The sequence below is a fragment of the Adiantum capillus-veneris genome, chromosome 7 (genome assembly GCF_014529385.1).
Source record: "Adiantum capillus-veneris isolate H3 chromosome 7, ASM1452938v2, whole genome shotgun sequence".
NCBI classification, from domain to species: Eukaryota; Viridiplantae; Streptophyta; class Polypodiopsida; order Polypodiales; family Pteridaceae; genus Adiantum; species Adiantum capillus-veneris.
Window position 1 is genome coordinate 153724323 of NC_140937.1, and position 18869 is coordinate 153743191.

Below are 18869 nucleotides of genomic sequence, written 5' to 3' on the forward strand. Positions count from 1 at the left end.
CGGCCAGCTAGGAAAAAGGAAAAATCTGAAAGGTCCCTGTCCATTGACTCTTCAATTATGTCGTCCCGCAACTGCAGAAGACTGCATAGCTCCGCCGTGGTATTTTTTCCCTCCCTAGGAGGTTTTCCCCCCCGTGCATTGTATATACGCCCATCACTCTAGGGCTATCTATCTTTCCATTGCACACTAAGTAACACACTCTCTATTGTGTGCCTTGAGCTTCCTTCGTCTTCTCCAAGTTGTGTGTGTTTCTTTGCAACCCTAATTCCAACAATTGGTATCAGAGCAGGTCACGTCCTCCCGAGCTTAGTCACCAGCTGCTCCAGCACACGCCTGCTCACTTTCTCCGATTTCAGTGAGCTTTTGGCAAGCATTCGCAGGTCGACAAATATTTTGGGAAAGCTCGTAGAGCTTGGTTTGCTCAGAATTTTGATTTGGGCTCATTTCGACATCCGTTTCCACTACAGGCAGTACTGCACAGGCTATTTTGTCATTTTGTGCAGAATTTTTGTCAGTGCCGTTTTCTGCATAACAGGTGCCTTATAGTCTTCTACGGTTTGTGCTATATAGCACAGGTTTCTCCTATTTTCGGGCAGTTTTCTCGCTCCGTTTCTCCTATTTTCAGGCAGTTTTCACATCAGGTGCAGCATTTACCATGGCTGACAACAACAACAACACAGATGTGTTCAAGATGTTTGCTGCTGAGGACAGTTTGGATGGGGACAACTACCCTATGTGGGCTTATATGATGCAACATGTTCTTGTGTTAAAGGGTGTCTAGAACATTGTGCAGGGCATTGATGTACGTCCTGGTTCTGAGGATGTAGGCGATGTTGAGTTGCATGTTTGCTGCAAGGATTGCAATGTTAGAGTTGTTTTCTACGGCAGAAAAGCTCATTGGGATGTTAAAGGATGAGCAAGCTCATGCATTGATTGCGTTGTCTGTGAAGCGCACCATTGTTCCTCACATCCGTTCAGCAAAATCTGCAAAACAGGCTTGGGATATTCTAGCAGGTCTTTATGCAAGCCGCAATGAGGCTAAAATTGCTTTGCTGCGTAAAGAGCTGGAGTCGAAGATTATGCATGAGGAAGATGATATGGACACTTTCCTTGCTAGTGTCAAGGATACTCAATGAGCAGCTTATTTCTGCAGGTGAAGTCATTTCAGACAGTTCACTTGTGCAGACTGTTCTTGATGCCTTACCAGATTCTTACCAGACTTTTGCTAGTACTTGGAGACTTATGACCCAAGGAAATCCAGAAGTTGTCAAGTTTGATGCATTATGCACATTGCTGTTGCAAGAGTCACTTTCCAGAAAAAACAGGACTAGACAGCGTGCAGTTGAACAGGCTTTTATTGCTTCTCAAAGAAAGGGTGGTAACAGCAATGCAGCCACTTCTTATGGTTCTGCTGTGAGTGGCAAAAATTCTGTTCCTAATGCTTCTGCTGGCAGCAATTTTCGTCTGGAAACTATGGTGATAAGGGCAAAAATAAGATGCGTTGCCATTATTGTAAAGCCAATGATCACTTGATCAAGTCGTGTCCTAAGTTGAAGGCCAAAGAGGCTAAGAAGAAAGAGGGTGGTTCCACTGCAAATGCTGGTTCCACTACAAATGCAGCCATTGTTGAGTCTTCTGTGAAAGGAGACTGTGTTACTGATGTTGATGCAGAATGGGCTTTTAGCGTAGAGTGCACTTACAATCCTACTGTCCATGATGCATGCTTGTCAGTTGATTGCTGCAGATTCACATGTGTGGTATTTCGACAGTGGTGCTACAAAGCACATTACCTCACATCGTGAATTGTTTACCTCTCTTGAGTCTATCTCTGATGGGAATTCAGTCACTTGTGCCAACAACGCCTCTTATCCAGTTCAAGGAGTTGGAAAGATTGTGCTCACTGCTGCTAATGGCAGTTCCTTCACACTTGTTGATGCACTTTATGTACCTGGGATCAAGAAGAATCTCTTGTCTATATCCGCACTTGCTAGACTTGGACTTGTAGTCAAATTTGTGGATGACAGATGTACAGTTCATGATCTCAGTTTTGGTGATGAAATTGTTGCATCTGGGCTTTTGTGCCGTGGGCTATATAAGCTCACTTTGTATGACAAGTGTGGACAAAATTTTTCAAATGCTGTTGCAGATTCAAGGGCTATTTCCGATGCAAAACTTTGGCATGCACGTTTTGGTCATCTGAATTTTGCCAGCTTGCTGCGTTTGCAGAAATCTAATATGGTTGCTTCTTTGCTGCCTCTTGAAGCACGTGTCAAACATGTTTGTGAAGGCTGTATTTTGGGTAAGATGCAACGTTCTAAATTTCCAAAGGATGGTTCAATTCGGGCCACATGTAGGTTGCAGCTTGTGCATAGTGATGTTTGTGGGCCCATGCAAACTCCGTCCTTGGGCAATTACCTGTACTTCGTGACTTTCATTGATGATTACTCCAGGTATGCATGAGTATTTCCGCTTAAAGCGAAGTCCGAAGTTTTTATGTGCTTCAAACAATTTCTAGCTATGGTTGAAAATGTCTTGAAATGTACTATGGGCACCCTCCGTTCCGATCGAGGGGGGGAGTATATGTCTCATGAATTTAATGCATTTTTGGCTAGTCGTGGCATAAAACATCAATGTACAGTGCCTTATACACCTCAGCAAAATGGTGTTGCTGAGAGGAAAAACAGGTCACTGACGGAAATGGCACGATGTATGGTCAAAAGTCAAGCTTTGCCGCATTCTTTTTGGCTTGAGGCCATCATGTGGGCCACTTATGTACTTAACAGGTGTCCTACGAAAGCTTTGTAGTCTATTACTCCATATGAAGCATGGCATGATAGAAAGCCTTCTATTGAGCACATGCGTGTTTTTGGCTGTTTGGCATATGCTTTGGTGTCACAAGTGCAGCTCAGAAAATTGGATGATAAGGCTGTCAAATGTATTTTTGTTGGTTATAGTGCTGAAAGCAAAGGTTACAGGTTGTATCATCCGCAAAAAAAACGTATTCTGGTTTCACGGGATGTAGTGTTTGTGGAAGATTTTGTTCAGCCCTTGTTGTCATGTACTAGAGACAGTAATGTAAGCTCACAGGACATTTATGACACTTTGTTTCCTCTTTTCAATGGTGGAAATGTAAGTTCCAATGAGGCAAATGTACAGCCTAAGGGGGTTTTTGAAAATGTTACAGATCAGCCTATTACTGATGCAAATGTACATGATGTACTTGATGAGGAAAGGGCTAAAAATGAGCAGGCTAGAGGTATGCCAAAATGGCTGGTGCACACTTTGCGTGACAGTAAATTGGATGCACCTTTGTCTAGTCGTACTCGTTCAGGCTCTCACCATGCATCTTATGCATCAGATTGTTATGCTTTGGATGTGTCTAGTTGACATGATGTTGAGAAGTATCTGTCTTTTGATGAAGCACAAAATTCAAAAAATTGGATGGCTGCCATGCAATCAGAATATGATGCACTTATAGAAAATGACACATGGACTTTATGTGATTTCCCTCCTGGCAAAAAGGCCATTGGTACGAAGTGGGTTTACAAATTGAAACGCAAGCCGGATGGTGAGATCGATCGCCATAAGGATCGACTTGTTGCAAAGGGTTATGCACAACAAAAATGCATAGATTATGAAGAGACTTTTGCTCTTACTTGTCGTATGACTACTGTGCGTTTTCTATGTGCATTGGCAGCTCATTTTGGTTGGGATGTACATCAATCAGACATTGTTACTGCTTTCTTGAATGGTGACATATTTGAGGAAGTTTATGTAACACAGCCTCGTGGTTTTGTCATAAAAGGACAAGAGGACAAAGTGTGCAGATGTAAGAAGGCTTTGTATAGGTTGAAGCAATCTCCTCGTGCTTGGTATGAGAAAGCTGACACTCATTTGGTTAAACAAGGCTTTCGTAACAGTCCAACAGAAAGCACATTGTATGTAAAGCGTGAGGATGATGTATTTCTCATTGTGGTTCTTTATGTCGATGATTTGCTGATCACTGGACCAAATGAGAGACATATTGCTGAATTTTAGGCTGATTTGAATGCTACTTTCAAGATGAAAGATTTGGGACTGTTGCATCATTACTTGGGTATACAGTTTAAGCAGTGTGATGGTGGTATTTCCTTGTGTCAGAAAAGTTACATAGAGACATTGCTATGTAAGTTTGGACTTGAGGATTGCAAACCTATTGCCACTCCCATGGAAACAGGTTTGAAGTTGAGTCTACATGATGCTGGCGATCTTGCTGATGTCACTCTTTACCAAACTGTTGTTGGCTGCCTCATTTACGTATGCAACACGAGGCCGGATATTCAATTTGCAGTCTCATAGGTCAGCAGATTTATGCATAGCCCAGGGTCTAAGCATTGGCAGGCTGTCAAGAGGATTTTCCGCTACCTTAGTGGCACTTTACATCTTGGCTTCTTTTATCCCAAGGGGGGATCATTGCCGCCAGACTTACATGCTTTTTCGGACTCAGATTGGGCTGGTTGTTTCGACACGTGAGTGTCCACAAGTGGTTTTTGTTTCATGCATGGCAGTTCATGTATATCATGGTTGAGCAAGAAGCAACCTATTGTGGCCACTTCGAGTTGTGAGGCTGAGTACAGGGCAGTCTTCACAGCTACTGTTGAGTGTGTATGGCTCAGACGCCTTATGGATGATTTGGGTGTTGGACAGGACACTCCCAACACTATCTACACTCACAGTCAGAGCGCATTGGCAGTTGCGAGGAACCCAGTTTTTCATGCTCGCACAAAGCACATTGAGGTGCATTACCACTATGTCAGGGAGAGGCTCTCAGCAGGAGAGATCAGCTTGGCTTACTTGCCAACACAGGACAACCTTGCAGATCTTTTCACAAAGGCATTGTCTCATGAGAAGCTTGAAGCTTTCCGCAAAGCTTTGGGCTTACTCCCCTTTGTGGACTGATCCTGTTCTCAAGGCATGGCACTTCCCTTTACTCATGTGCCATCTCTCGTTCACCGCATCACTCCAGGGGGGATTTGTTACCATATACATGTGGTAGTGATGTGTGTGAACACACTAGGACCGCCGGGGCATTTTTTCCCTCTTTAGGAGGTTTTTCCCCCCGTGCATTGTATATACGCCCATCACTCTAGGGTTATCTATCTTTCCATTGCACACTAAGTAACACACTCTCTATTGTGTGCCTTGAGCTTCCTTCGTCTTCTCCAAGCTGTGTGTGTTTCTCTGCAACCCTAATTCTAACAGTGGCGCCCCTCCTAGTTCGACTCCTCACAGAGGCGGACAGTGATAAAGCTATTCAGCTAGTGACAACGACTCCTCCCCGCCTCCTTCTCTATATAATCGCGTACAGAAGCGAACATTGACGAAGTTCGGCAATGACCGTTACAATACCTTCACAGATAGCGTCCGCGCCTGATGCTAACCGTCCTCATACATTCATGTTCATTTTCACCTCTCTTTTACTTCATTTTATTTTGTACCCAAACATTGTATTAGCTCCATAAGGATTGTATCAATTGGTCCCATAGTCCTTTGGAAGACGACATTTCATTTCATTTCATTTCTCTCTTACCCCTCCCAATTCGATTCCTTACCGCGACAGACATTGACGAAGCTTTGTAGTGACCGCTGCAATACTTTCTCAGACGACACCCAATGTAGAGCATCCTCAGGCATTGGCGTCGATGCTGATGATAATTTTTTTAGTCTTTTATTGTACTTCATTTTATTTTGTACCTATACATTGTATTAAATTTATAAGGATTGTATCAATTTGGTCTCATAGGCTTTTTGCAGACGGTTGATATATTAAAAAAGTAATTGTGTCCTTCGTAAGAATATGTGCTTGTATCTTTGATCGTCAACTCCGGCGTTCTGTTGTGGCATCTTCTAGGCATGGTAGCATAAACAAATATTAAAAAAATCACCGCCTTTCTATCTAAACGTAGGTTCCATGACTATCATCGGCCAATTAGAAAATTGACGACCACAATAAAATTAGAGACGATGATCACGATCCAAGAAGTTGGATATTCCTCGGGTGCTAGGTATCCATGGGGCTGCTCAATCATAAACTTTGGGACAATTGGGCTCATCAACACAACACGATATTGAACTGTATCAAACCATTATTATAATTTTGGTTAGGCAGTGATAATCTCCTCATTACTGGTATTTCGATAATGTATTTGGTACTAGTCTCTCTTCTTGCCACAGGTGGTCAAAAATGGATACATTTAAATTTTTGCATGCCTTTGGCCAAAATAAGGCAAAGAATCCTTCCACATTGCTGATAGGTCCTTTCTTTTTTGTCTCATATAAATAGTCTGAACTATCTAAATAATACAATTCGTAAACCTTGAAGAGTGGGGACCCTTGAAGCTTCAACCAAGTGAGATACCTCGTGCTAATTGCCCAAAACACCCCATTTTATTGTTTGATTTCGACCAAGGCATGTAGTGATTGATCTTGGTGTTGTAATTTTGATATTCTTCTTAAGCTCAGTCTTAGCTCAGACTATGGTTACGACTCGGTAGAACCCTACCATTCGGAGTGAGAACAAAATCTCTACCTTGCATCTCAATTCTAATCATCAACTTACCCTACCTTCATTTCACAAATGGGCCATGTTTTCTTTCAGTTATAACACATATATTGGCATTTTATCCACAATTTTACGTTACAATTCTGTTAGTCATTGGGATATATTCATGTTGTATTCAATGCTTTGCAAACATTTGTTGCTGCCAGATATCTACACTGTTGAATAATTTTATTTTATTTTTTCTTTTTAAGTAGATAGTACGGTTGATTATTGCGAAATCTCTCCTCACACTACAATATTGAAATTTTGTGTGCTTATTTTGTGGAACTCTGAAACTCTGACCTGGCACATGGGATGCGTATTCTAACAAGGCATCAAAACTTCTCTCTTTAGTTACCTAGAAGGGTGCATGGATAATGTTTGCATATACTCTACTTATGCGGCTGTACGGTTGATTATTGCGAAATCTCTCCTCACACTACAATATTGAAATTTTGTGTGCTTATTTTGTGGAACTCTGAAACTCTGACCTGGCACATGGGATGCGTATTCTAACAAGGCATCAAAACTTCTCTCTTTAATTACCTAGAAGGGTGCATGGATAATGTTTGCATATACTCTACTTATGCGGCTGTACATTTCACTCGTCCACTCGTTCTTAACACTTTTGAAGATAAATTGGACCATTGACCTTTTGATTTCAAGTATGTATTGAGAAACAAATGCTGGTATAACAAATGGTGTTTACAAGAATAGGATTTCAAGTAGTATGAGAGTTAGATTGCTAAACACATGAGTTAAAATACTACAAGAGCCTCACGCTCGCCACACACACATGTACGTACATATTTAGATGCAAAATATCTTTCAGGTATGTACATCATATATATTATTCCTCTTTTTATATTTCATTTCTCTACATTGTGTCCTAAACTGAATACTCAAACACTGCTAAGGTCATGGCCTCTAATTGTATTGAAAGGAATTTTATTGAGATGATTTGTCAATAAGCTATGCAGCTACTCATGTGAGCTAAGGTGCTCTGGGATACTGAACAACAATTTGTAAGTACTTTGATATACTCCAAAGTGGTGTCAAACACATAGTAATATATTTTTCTCCTTTATGTCTTGTCTAGTCCATTGGTCGCAAGCACACAAATTCGCCGGTTTAGGCAGTGTGTCAATGCTCATCCTAGTGTAGATTTGTCGATTTGAGTAGCACCAGTTGTCCATGCAGATTCATCGATTTAGGCAGCACAACAACAAACTACAAATTCACAAATTTTAAACAATACCAAATGTAGATTCGCCGATTTAGGTAGCATTAGTGCAAATTTGCCAATTTAGGCAGCACGTCTTATTGGTGTAAATTCGCCGATTTAGGCAACACCTATCACAGAATCATGCTGGAGTGGCTGGCCACCACTGTAACTGGTATGATTTTGTTACTCGGGTATACAAAATGTAGGATATTTGGATTTGGATTTGAAATGGGCAGATACTTGGACGTGGATTTATGTGGGATTTGGACTTGGTATATGACATTTTCCTGTCGCGACAATATTTATGGAATTGACATTGACATTGACATTGATGAGAATTTACTTATTGAATGATGAGCGTGACCAATGATATCCTGATACATCATGGTATGTCATATACTGCTTATTCTAGTGGTATGCCAGACACTAGAATAGGTAGTATATGGATGATGACATGCATAAACAACATTGTTTAGTTTAATAATTTTTTTCTTTTTAGAGATATTCCTAACACAAAATACTAATCATTATTTTTGACCGATATAGTTTGCAGATTCTTATCTTTGCAACTGAGGACAATTGCTTTCCAACGGAGAGGTATGTAAGGGAATTGATACTTTACTATTTATTGCAGATGACAGGCGAAAAAGGCTTGACCGATCTAGGCCTATACGAACGGATATATTCTATGTACATTTTATTATTCAAGTGCTCTTTTATGAGCTTTGGCCATTTATGACCGGCCAGACAATTTGTACTTACTTTGACCATCCAAGAAATATATAAAGTAAATACGTGCAAGAGGGAAATGGTCACTTTTGCACGGGGAGAGATTGCACCCAGTGTCTGTGTCTTTCTTCTCTCATCTCCTCTCTTCTCTCTTGTCGTTCCGGTGTGGCACTCTGCTCTAGGAGGTGTATCTACACGCGCTCCCTTGCTGTATCTCGCTCTCCATCTCTCTCTGTTCGTGTACAACTTGGATTATGCGTTGTGCGATTTGTCAGGTATGTAAATCTGTTGTTTTATGCCTTCTAGTACGTTTTTTTGGTATTTTGCAAGCCACCGCGTTCTTCGTTTGTAGCACAAACTTGGGATCTCCTTCCTTCTAATGCACCTAACTTGACTTTCCCTCTCCATTCCCAAGGAATCATATCCCTTGATTCCTTTTAATCGAATGCAAAAATGATCGTATTGCGTTCTCTCCCTCTTCCCCCCCCCCCCCCCCCCCCCTTCTTCTCTCTCTCTCTCTCTCTCTCTCTCTCTCTCTCTCTCTCTCGTCCGTCGAGTGTTTGACCCTAAACCTCTTTAAGCTTATGAGGACAAGCCTCATGATTTTATCACTTGTTTGAGTTATTCCAAAAATACTCACATTAGGTCCTTTAGAAACATGTTTTTATTTTTAGAACTACCCCTCTTACTTTCTCTCTTGCATGGGAGACTTGTGGACTACATCCATTATCTTCACATAGCTTTAAGTTGACATGTGTGGATAATAACACCTTAGCTCCCGTTCCTACCTTTTGCTTAACTATACGATTCACTTTCGGAGGCTTTCAAGATCCGTTTTAGACTCTCACAAATATCCTGTTTTCGTTTCATAAAATTTCGATTGAATTTTTAACGAATTTTATTTGCATTTTTGAAAAATGCATTCAATTTTGGAACTCTCTAATTCACGAACACATTCTTTTGTCCATTTTGTACTGGACCCTTCTACTATTTTTATTTTCTCTCACTAGAATGACTAATTCTAAAGAGACGGTTCATTTAAGCAGACCAAAAATGCAATTTGATGACATCGACTCTACTTCATCAATCCATTTGTCCCTATCACTTTCAAGGGGATTTCCTATTTTCCGATGCATTTCCTCTTAACATAAAACATTGAAGGTGGCTTGTGCCAAATCTTGGCTACAGTGGGAACAAACCCAATAGGACTAAGCGTTCTAACACCCTGGTGTGAAAAGAAAATTGCCGTCATTCGAGAATTGAGGAGACCTTTAGGGCTTTAAAAGAACCATAAAATGAATGGTTTATTAAGTAGGCCTTGAAGTGATATCACATGATGATGGTGAGACTCGGATCATGTGGATGAGCTTCTTTGGAGGGACTTGTATATATTTTGGAAAGGAAATGATGAATAGGAGATATAGTGAGGGCCCCTAAAGTAGGGACAAAGGAGACATAATTGTATCCTGATGGGTCAACATGGAATAGTGAAAACTATGGAACTGGATATTGCCAACAAATAAATAATGTGGAGAATTACCTATTATTATTGCTTTACGAAAAGTAAGTGATTGACACAAAGAAAGGCAATGGTCACATGAGGCGTAGTTAGGCTATGGCCACGCGAGGTTTAATTTGTCGTAAACAAGGCTGACCATTTTTGACATCGCTCAGCTTTTTACTGACTTAGTATTGCTACTATGCATAAAAAGGCATAGTAGCCAAACTATGCCCGTTTCTTGCCGATAAGCGCTCTTTTTCTCTCTCTCTCTACTTGCTGCTCCTTGTGACCTGCTCCTCTTGCCGTTCCTGCCTTAGTCAGAGTTGTTGAGGCTTACAGATAACTGAGCCTCGCGTGACCAAGCCCTTATCAACAACATTTTGAATAAACTAAGCCTCTGCGAGCGAGTGCCATGGTCACACGAGGCAGAAGAGAAAGCTTTGGATTGTACTATGCATAGCGTTTGGCAACTATGCCGATTTTGGCATAGTTGCAAAGTTTGCATTCACATAGCATATAATAAATGAGAGTATCTGCTGGACCCAATCATGAGAAAGTTGCAAAAGCATTGCCGCAACGAGCCATTGCATGACACATACACATGACGGAACACTGTCATCAATGAGCTCCATCTTTACACTAGCTAGCATGCACTACACACGACCCCTTTACCTCCAGTGGCTGTGGCTTTGAAGAACCGTGTTGCAGGTGACCACGACACTCTTAGATAGCACGAATGCCGTGCAATAATTGCGTTGAGCATAATAACTGATAAGGCTATGGTCACGTAAGAAAGTTGCAAAAGCATTGCCGCAACGAGCCATTGCATGACACATACACATGACGGAACACTCTCATCAATGAGCTCCATCTTTACACTAGCTAGCATGCACTACACACAACCCCTTTACCTCCAGTGGCTGTGGCTTTGAAGAACCGTGTTGCAGGTGACCACGACACTCTTAGATAGCACGAATGCCGTGCAATTATTGCCTTGAGCATAATAATTGATAAGGCTATGGTCACGCAAGGAATCAATTATCCTTTGGGTAAATGAGGCTACACCCAAAGTGCGATTCACACATAGGGTCTTTGAGTGTATGGATGGCGATCGCATGTGTCAAGTAGCAAACAATTGAGTCATGTCGTCATTGTGTGCCATAGAATTCTCGAGGCCCCTTCGTATTGAGGGCTCATGCAAACATCGATCATCTCCCGACATGGAGTTGCATGGTCTTGCTTGTTGTTAGAAGTGCAAAGTGAAGGCTGTGTATGCGTTAACCATGCACGATGGGGACTCGTAGTCACAGAAAGGATGCATGTTCAAGTTACCACGATAACATAACTCGCTATCATCCGTGGAGGATGAAGACTCTAGCTCACTTCCAAGCGACAACTTAGACACAACTCTCATCACATGTAGGATGGAGACCTTACCTCGATCCCAATCTTCATGGATGGCATTGCGTTTTATAGTGACGCTGCGTATGATAGAGATGCTACATATGATAAACATGTATGGGAATATGTGTGTATGTTGTATGGGATCTATCATGACCATGATGTATGTATGATGCAAATGCAATGATGTATGTATAAAAGGGTATGTTTAAAAATGGAATGCTTACTGGAAGATGAGAGCTTAATGAGAATTGACGGGTAAATTATGGGGGCGGAGAGAGAGAGAGAGCGAGAGAGAGAGAGAGACTAGAGACACAGAGAGAGAGAGAGAGAGAGAGAGAGAGAGCGAGAGAGAGAGAGAGACTAGAGACACACAGAGAGAGAGAGAGAGAGAGAGAGAGAGAGTGTAGGCTAGGCCTCTAGAATGTGTGTGAATTTTCTGCTGCTGCCTGAAGTCTGGAGGTAACGTCGGGTTGAGCGTGTCTGATGGGGTGGGGCCGCAGGGCTCTTGTCACCATGTCAAGATATGTACTTCGCAGCAGCTGGCTTGCCAGTAGGCTTTTACACAAGGGGCAAGAGGGCTACGCTTGTCGCCGAAGCAGGGGAGCAGCAAGTCCCCTGCTCCTTGACTCGCTCTCCTCTGCTCCTCAAGATCAACCCCTGCTCTTGCAGCTGTTCTCATGAGAGAGCGAAGTAGGTACTCCTGACTCCTTTGGCCTTTTCTTCTTACTTTACGCTTTCGAGTTCTGTTGCTCTCTGCTCATTCACTGTTTATTATTCCTCCATGAAAGTGGCGTTTCAAACTCGTCTGCCACTCCCCATTGTCCCCAGACAAGGATAGCCATTGAAGCTTTTGCTCTGGCCTGGGGCCTCCACTTATAGCATACAGCTTAAGCTACAGAGCTTAAACTGTATGCCTCAGATGGATTACACTAGCTCTTTCAGTGAGCTTCTCACATGATCAGCATCCTGTTTATGGACTCTTCTGGTACTTACCTGCTAATTGGAAACCTCACACAGATGATTGGCAAATGTCGCGAATTCTCAGGTTGATGTGAGGGTATCGAGCCTCATTCCAAGCCCTTGTCTTACCCAGTTACCACCAGAAATGCCCAAAGGCTCCTGAACAAGGTTACATAATGGAGGATTGTGCTCGCTCATCTTGCGAAGATACAGGGCCCCTTGTGTTCACTGATTTTATCTCCTTCAGAGGGGGCGGGGGTAGCCAGCATGAGTATGTGGCAAGCAGCAGCAGGGATGATATCGCCACATACCACCGCTCACACAGCCGATACACTCTGGGACGAAGGAGAGCAGTTGTTCCAACCCAAGGAGACCAGAGTTATGAGCTCTTCTATGCAAGTGCAGACGAGGGTGCCGGTAAATCTAGCCAGGCAGGGCCTCGACGTGGGCGCCCACGACAACTCTTGGGAGGCATTCTCACATGTCTCTGCAGGTCTAAAGACGGAGGAGGTAGTAAAAATGCAAGTCATCCTGTGGCTACACAACTTCTCCAGCGATCACGCTTTCATCAAGAGGCTCTTGTGGCAACAGAGGAGACCAGAGATATGTGGGAATGGCAGATGGAGCAGCAGCAAGTCTTGACTTCTCAAGAGCACGATTTGCTTGAAAAGCAATGCAATACACACGCAGCAGCAGGAGGGGCTGTACAGTATCCTTATGACCTAGCTAGAAACAGTAGCACCCATAGAAGCTCAAGTGCAAGCTTACTTGGGGAGCTCTCCAGGAATGCAAGTGCACGAAGAGATCAGTCTCTGTTTAGCCTGCATGATGAGCATTTCAATGGTGGGGGGCATGTTGGATTGGATGTCAGCCCTAGCCCGGGCCGCACTACCACACGGCCATCAACGACAATGACCGAATCGCCTCCTCTTGAACTGTGTCGACAGCTCAATGACCCCGAATTTATTTCTGCTGCTCTCCTCCTCTTTGAATCCACCCTTCTCCGCTGCCGATCTGAAATCAACATCTTTTGTAGAGTCTACATGCAGCAGATGGTTCTTTCTGGATACACTCTGGTTAAAACACTCATGGAAATGGAGCCTGATACCCATTTTTTCCGCAAGGTGCATGCAAGCTATGCACTGGAGTCCCGTATTTGCAGTGTAATGTTTAGGTGCTTTGAGAATGACAGTTTTGATGACTCAGGGCTCATGCAGATTCTAGATCAAGAGGCACGGGCCATTGCTCGGCTACAGGACTTCTTTCGCTTGAAGAGCCTGGATCCAGAAGAAGCTCTTGCAATGCACAGCCCATCCTACGATGCAGCATTTCACCAATTTTGTGCCAACAAGAGTGAGGAAATTGCGGCCATGTTTAGATGGACAATGGTGTACAGGAATGCAGGGGAACGGGATAGGTTCATGGAGGCTTTTTTAAGGGCAGCAAAGTGGGTTTGGATGTTGCATAGACTTGCGAATGCAACTAATCCACCTATGCAAATTATAAGAGTGGGGCGGGGCATGGAGATACATCCTGTTTATGTGGAGGTGGTCGCGATTCCCTCTCCATCCTCAAGTTGCCCGAAATGCCCTGTGCCTAAAGTGGAGTTCATGATTATGCCTGGCTTCATAGCGCCCAAAACGGTTTTCAAGGCGAAGGTGTACCAGCATTATATGTGCAAGCCTGCATCAGATCAGCTTGCCCCTCTTATGTCTCTTCAGTGACACTGTATGTACCAGTTCCGTTTGTGATGTTTAACAACTAAGGTGTAATTTACCTCTCTCTTGTCCCCTTTGAAACATGGCCCCTCCCCCCTGCTTGTGTCGCATGGGCTTAACCTCCAGTCTCGAACATTTGCATAGGATGCTTGTGGCATTTTATTGTGCACATACCCATGAGATTATCTGTTTTTCTTGAAGGAAATGTGCCATATCTGTCATCTTTCAGCTATTGTGAGTTGTACTGTTATCAATCTGATTTGCAAGTGTTTAGTTTTGTTGACTATTTACTTCTTAGACAAGGGTGCTTTTAAATGGGGTTTGTTTTTATCAGTTTCTGTTGGCTGAAAGAGTTTACAATTCTTAAGCTGTTATCTAAGTCTTGTTTGGAAATACAGGGGAGGAAGACGGTGCAAATGCTGCTTGAGTATGTGAGTGGTTGGTGTGGGGCCAGGTGTGGCTGTGTTGGTAAGGCTGCCTGTGAGTGCGCAGTGTGCATTGCCTGGTTGTGTTGTCTCGGCACGAATGTGTGTGCATGCGTGCATGTACATGTGTGGGGGTTTGAAACGTCACCACCATTAGCACCCACCCTCAAACTGTCTCATGGGAGATGGCTGAGGTCACAGGTGAGGCAGATAGCGTTAGAACATGAGTGCTCTCTGCCGGTGTTCGGCGAGGATAGGAGGGCATGCTGGTCTTCATGCCTTCTTGCTTGGTACCGGGGACCTGTTTTTGTTTGAGCCACCTTGAGCAAAGTGGCTTGATTTGTCTTGAGACCTAGTTGCAGTGGAGTTGGGAATGGAGAAGGTTGAAGTAAGGGAACAGGGCAGAGAATGGTACAAGTTGATGATATGGAATCTTCGATGGAATGATCGTTTGGAAGCTTGATTAGGGGAGTTAACATAATGGGTTGAAAGCTTGCTGGAACTTTGATAAATTGACCGATAGGAAGCTTGAGCACTGGAGTAGAGGTAATGGGTTAAGTGAGTATGAGGAGACATTACTCGCAAAACACAGAGTTCGGTGTCAAGGGAGTCCAGATAAATGGTGAGGAGGCCGTCATGCACAAGGTGAAGAACTTCAAATGGATTGATGGGCATCGGTGCTAGGCCACATCTCACGAGCCCATTCAAATCATGTCAAGAGGCGATACTTTTGTCTCTCTACTTCCTCAAAAATTGTGAGAATTTGTCAATCATACTTAAGATGCAGCAGCTGCCTGCCTCTTTGAGCTGCCTTGCCTGCCTACACCTTCCTCCCCTTGATCAGTTGACCAAACATCTCGGTACGATCATTGCCCTGAATTGCAACCTGGAAACTGGGCAAGAGGGCTGCAAAGCAATATCATGCAACCAGGGTCTTGCTTTTCGTCGCAGTCTAACTTGGTTTTTTGCTGTTGAGCACACAGCCAAGGCTGCTTCTGCACACTCCATTGTCAGTATCTAGTTGCTTTGGGGTATATATCTACAATCTTTAGGGTTTGTGCCTTGGCTCATTTTCAATCATCTTTTCCATTCCCTTCCTTTCTATCGTTTGTAGTTGCTAGGGCCCTCTTTAGAAATGTTTTTTCCCACTAGCTTTTTGTTTCAGCTATTCCAGTTTTAGCCCTGCCTTTCACGACTGAATTGGGGTGTGCATGTCAGTGACAATGTTATTGTGGCCCTCTGTTGCAGTGATGTGGTTTATGCTTTTGTGCCTTGTTTGCAAGTGATTGGTGCTACTGCGGGCGGGTGGGCGCTGGCGGGCTTGAAGCCCTTATTGAGCTGGTCGCTTGATATTCATGTCAATTCTCCTACCTGTTTGAGGTGTAGGGGTGGCGTTGTGGCAGTGATGGAGCTGCCCTTGCAACCCTCAGGGTGTGTATTTCAAGCACCCCACCCTTCCTCCTTCCTGCGGTGGAGAGTGTATGCTGCTTGATATGTGTACGTTAGGGTGTTTTAGGAATGTACTTGTTACATGAATGTGCCTTTGATCACGTACTGGATGGAAATTGCAACGCTTACCCCCATTGCTTAGAGATTTACCATGCACACAAATGATGATATGCCTGTAGCATTTCCTAGTGATAATTAGGAGGGGTTAAGGTTCCAAAGAAAGAACAGCAGATGATGAAGGTGTAGGCAATGGTCCCTCCGGAGACCACTCCCCATAATCCTTAGACCCCTCGGCAATGGGGGCAGTCGGGAGCCATATTGGGGGAGGAGGCCTTGATGGACCATTCCTGGCCGTCAAGGGTCGGGGAAGGGGGCTAACACCAATTGGTTGAGGGAGAAGGTACAGCATTAGCAGGGTACTGGTGCAGGAGTGATCGGGCACAGGCACAGGAGCTTGCAATGGGCGGATGCAAAGCAGATTACATACTGAGGTGGCATCATGCCATTGGACGAGCAGATTACTCAGGTGCGGGATAGGGCTGCTTCATTCTCTCTGCTACCTTGAACGCAATTATTGTGCTGATGTGTCGTCTATCTGTCGGCGCATGCTGAAGTAATGGACGAGGATCACAGCCCCCCGAGTCCCGACCTCTGACCAAGGCTCACCGGAACGTTTTTCCCAACTACAGAGAACAAGGTGAGGAGGCACGCAGGGGTAGGGAACATCATAATACCTGCTACCCCTTGGCGACGGCCGGAGGCTGGGAGCCATTGGGGAGCAGGTATTATGGAAGAATGTGTCCATTCCCGACCGTCAAGGGTCCGGGGGAGGGGGGTCAACAGAGGCAACATTATTTGTTGAGGAAGGAGGATCAATTGCACTCAATCACGCTCCGATCAGTCGTAGTGTTCACCTGACAACGCAGAGCTCAGAATCTGCATTATGTACGCTAAGGTGTCAACACATCATCACTTTCCTTGTGCTGACGTGTTGCGATTGGAGACTTTTTGGATGTTGAGGTGGTAGAGATGCCGCTCGTCGAGGTGACGCATGTTTTTCCCTTACGCAGATTGAGCTGGTTGCCATCCGTTGGTTGCAGCTCCCAATTCCGCCAGGGAAAGCTAGTGGCTTGGACGGTTATGATCTACCGCTCCTTAACCCCGTACCTTGACGGTCCCGTAACTTGAAGGTCCCCTAAGTTAAGGGGAGATGAGGGAGGGTAAGTTTAAATATGCGCTTACAATCACATGAAATTTTTATTAATATAAAATTGTATTATCTATTACACATATATAATTACAAATGGTTTGTAATATGTATATTAAGAAGGGCTCCACTTAGATATTGTGCAAGGTGCACATTGCACATCTACAAGTTGAAGCGAAGGAAGTAAAATAAAAACAATAAAACAAAAACATATTTTAGTGTTTATTCATAAAAAAACATTTAGTAAACATAAAAAATAATAAAACAATTGAGTAAAATAAATCTTCATGAAGTCCTTCAATCAAAGGACCCTTTATCAATACTTTACATCATGGGATCAAACTTTCATGAATACACTTTTTAATCCAAAAAGGTAAATGCAACTTTAGAAAATGACATTGAAAGGACCATGATTTCTTTTCCGTCGCAAACTTTTAAGGCTCCTTGGGGACACTTGTCAAGCAAGGAAAATTGAGCTACCTTCATCCATAGAGCACTAAAGCCTTTAGTAGGCCAAAAAGGGCACACTTAAAACTCAAGGGTCTAAAAGGCTACTTTCTTCAAGGGTCCACCTACTCAATGACCCCCTCTTCAGAAGCCTAGCCCTCAAAGCTATGAGCAAGCTTCAAAAAGATGTGGACTCAGGAAGCCCTAGGGCTTGGGATATTTTTGCCAAGAGTATTCAAAAAGCCATCAAAACTGTAGGTCCTAGAAGAAAGAAAAAACAAGAGGAACAATTCAATAAGCTCATTCACAAATTTGAGATTTTAACCACCAAAAAATAGGAAGGCTTCGCTTTAGAGATGGAGCACAGAAAATGGCTAGAAGCTAAAGTGAAACTAACCGATCTCCAACTAGAGGAAGCGAGGAAGGCCGGAATCCTATCTAGAGAAACCTTCCTCCAGCCGGAGGAGGCCAACCGTACTCACTTCTTCGGGGCCCTCAAAGCTAAAAGAAATTGAGGCCTGGTACACACTCTCACAAATGCGGATGGAAATGATATTGAAAATCTTGATGAAATGGCTGCATTAATGCTCAACCACCTGCAATAGATCATAGACCAGCCCAAAGCTCGCTCCCCTGCGATAGATGCCACCAAAGCAACTCTCCTTGGGAGCGTCAAGAGAACGATTTCCCTTTTTGAATCCAACCTCTTGGAGAAGGCGTTCACCGAGGATGAATGCTCCCTTGTGTTGCATGCTCCAGGCAAAGAAAGATCCTCTGGTTGGGATGGGTTGACTACTGAGTTCTTCATCGAATTTTGGGATGATCTTAAGTCTCCCATCACGAGAATGGCGAATCAAGCCTTCGGGGATGGGGTCATGGACTTAAGCATTAAAAGAGGCCTCATTAAGCCTATCCCAACCAAGTTTGTTGCTCCCAACTTAAGCATTGGCACTCCATAACGATGATGTCTGTAGCCTAAAAAATTATCGCCAAACCTGTAGCCCTCAAGCTCTCCCCCCTCCTCGACAAAGTTCTCACCCCCCACCAACATGGATTCAGGGAAGGTCAATCTATGATAACATTTTAGCCGCAATGGTCGACATTGAATATGCCGCTTTCACTAAACAATAGTGTATTCTTACTTCAGCTGGATCTTGATAAAGCCTATGACATGATAACATGGTCGTTCATGGAAGATGTCATGAAGTCATTAGGCTTTGGGCC

General features: G+C 43.6%; 1 protein-coding gene across 1 annotated transcript; it reads left to right on the forward strand.

Annotated features, from left to right (window-relative positions):
- Positions 1–11990: 11990 nt before the first annotated feature.
- On the forward strand, positions 11991–14349 carry LOC147454847 (uncharacterized). Its single transcript, XM_086516667.1, has 2 exons — positions 11991–12133; positions 12228–14349. Exon 2 carries the CDS (start codon positions 12576–12578, stop codon positions 14121–14123), a length of 1548 nt encoding a protein of 515 aa, XP_086372793.1. The 5' UTR covers positions 11991–12133; positions 12228–12575; the 3' UTR covers positions 14124–14349.
- The last annotated feature ends 4520 nt before the right edge of the window (positions 14350–18869 follow it).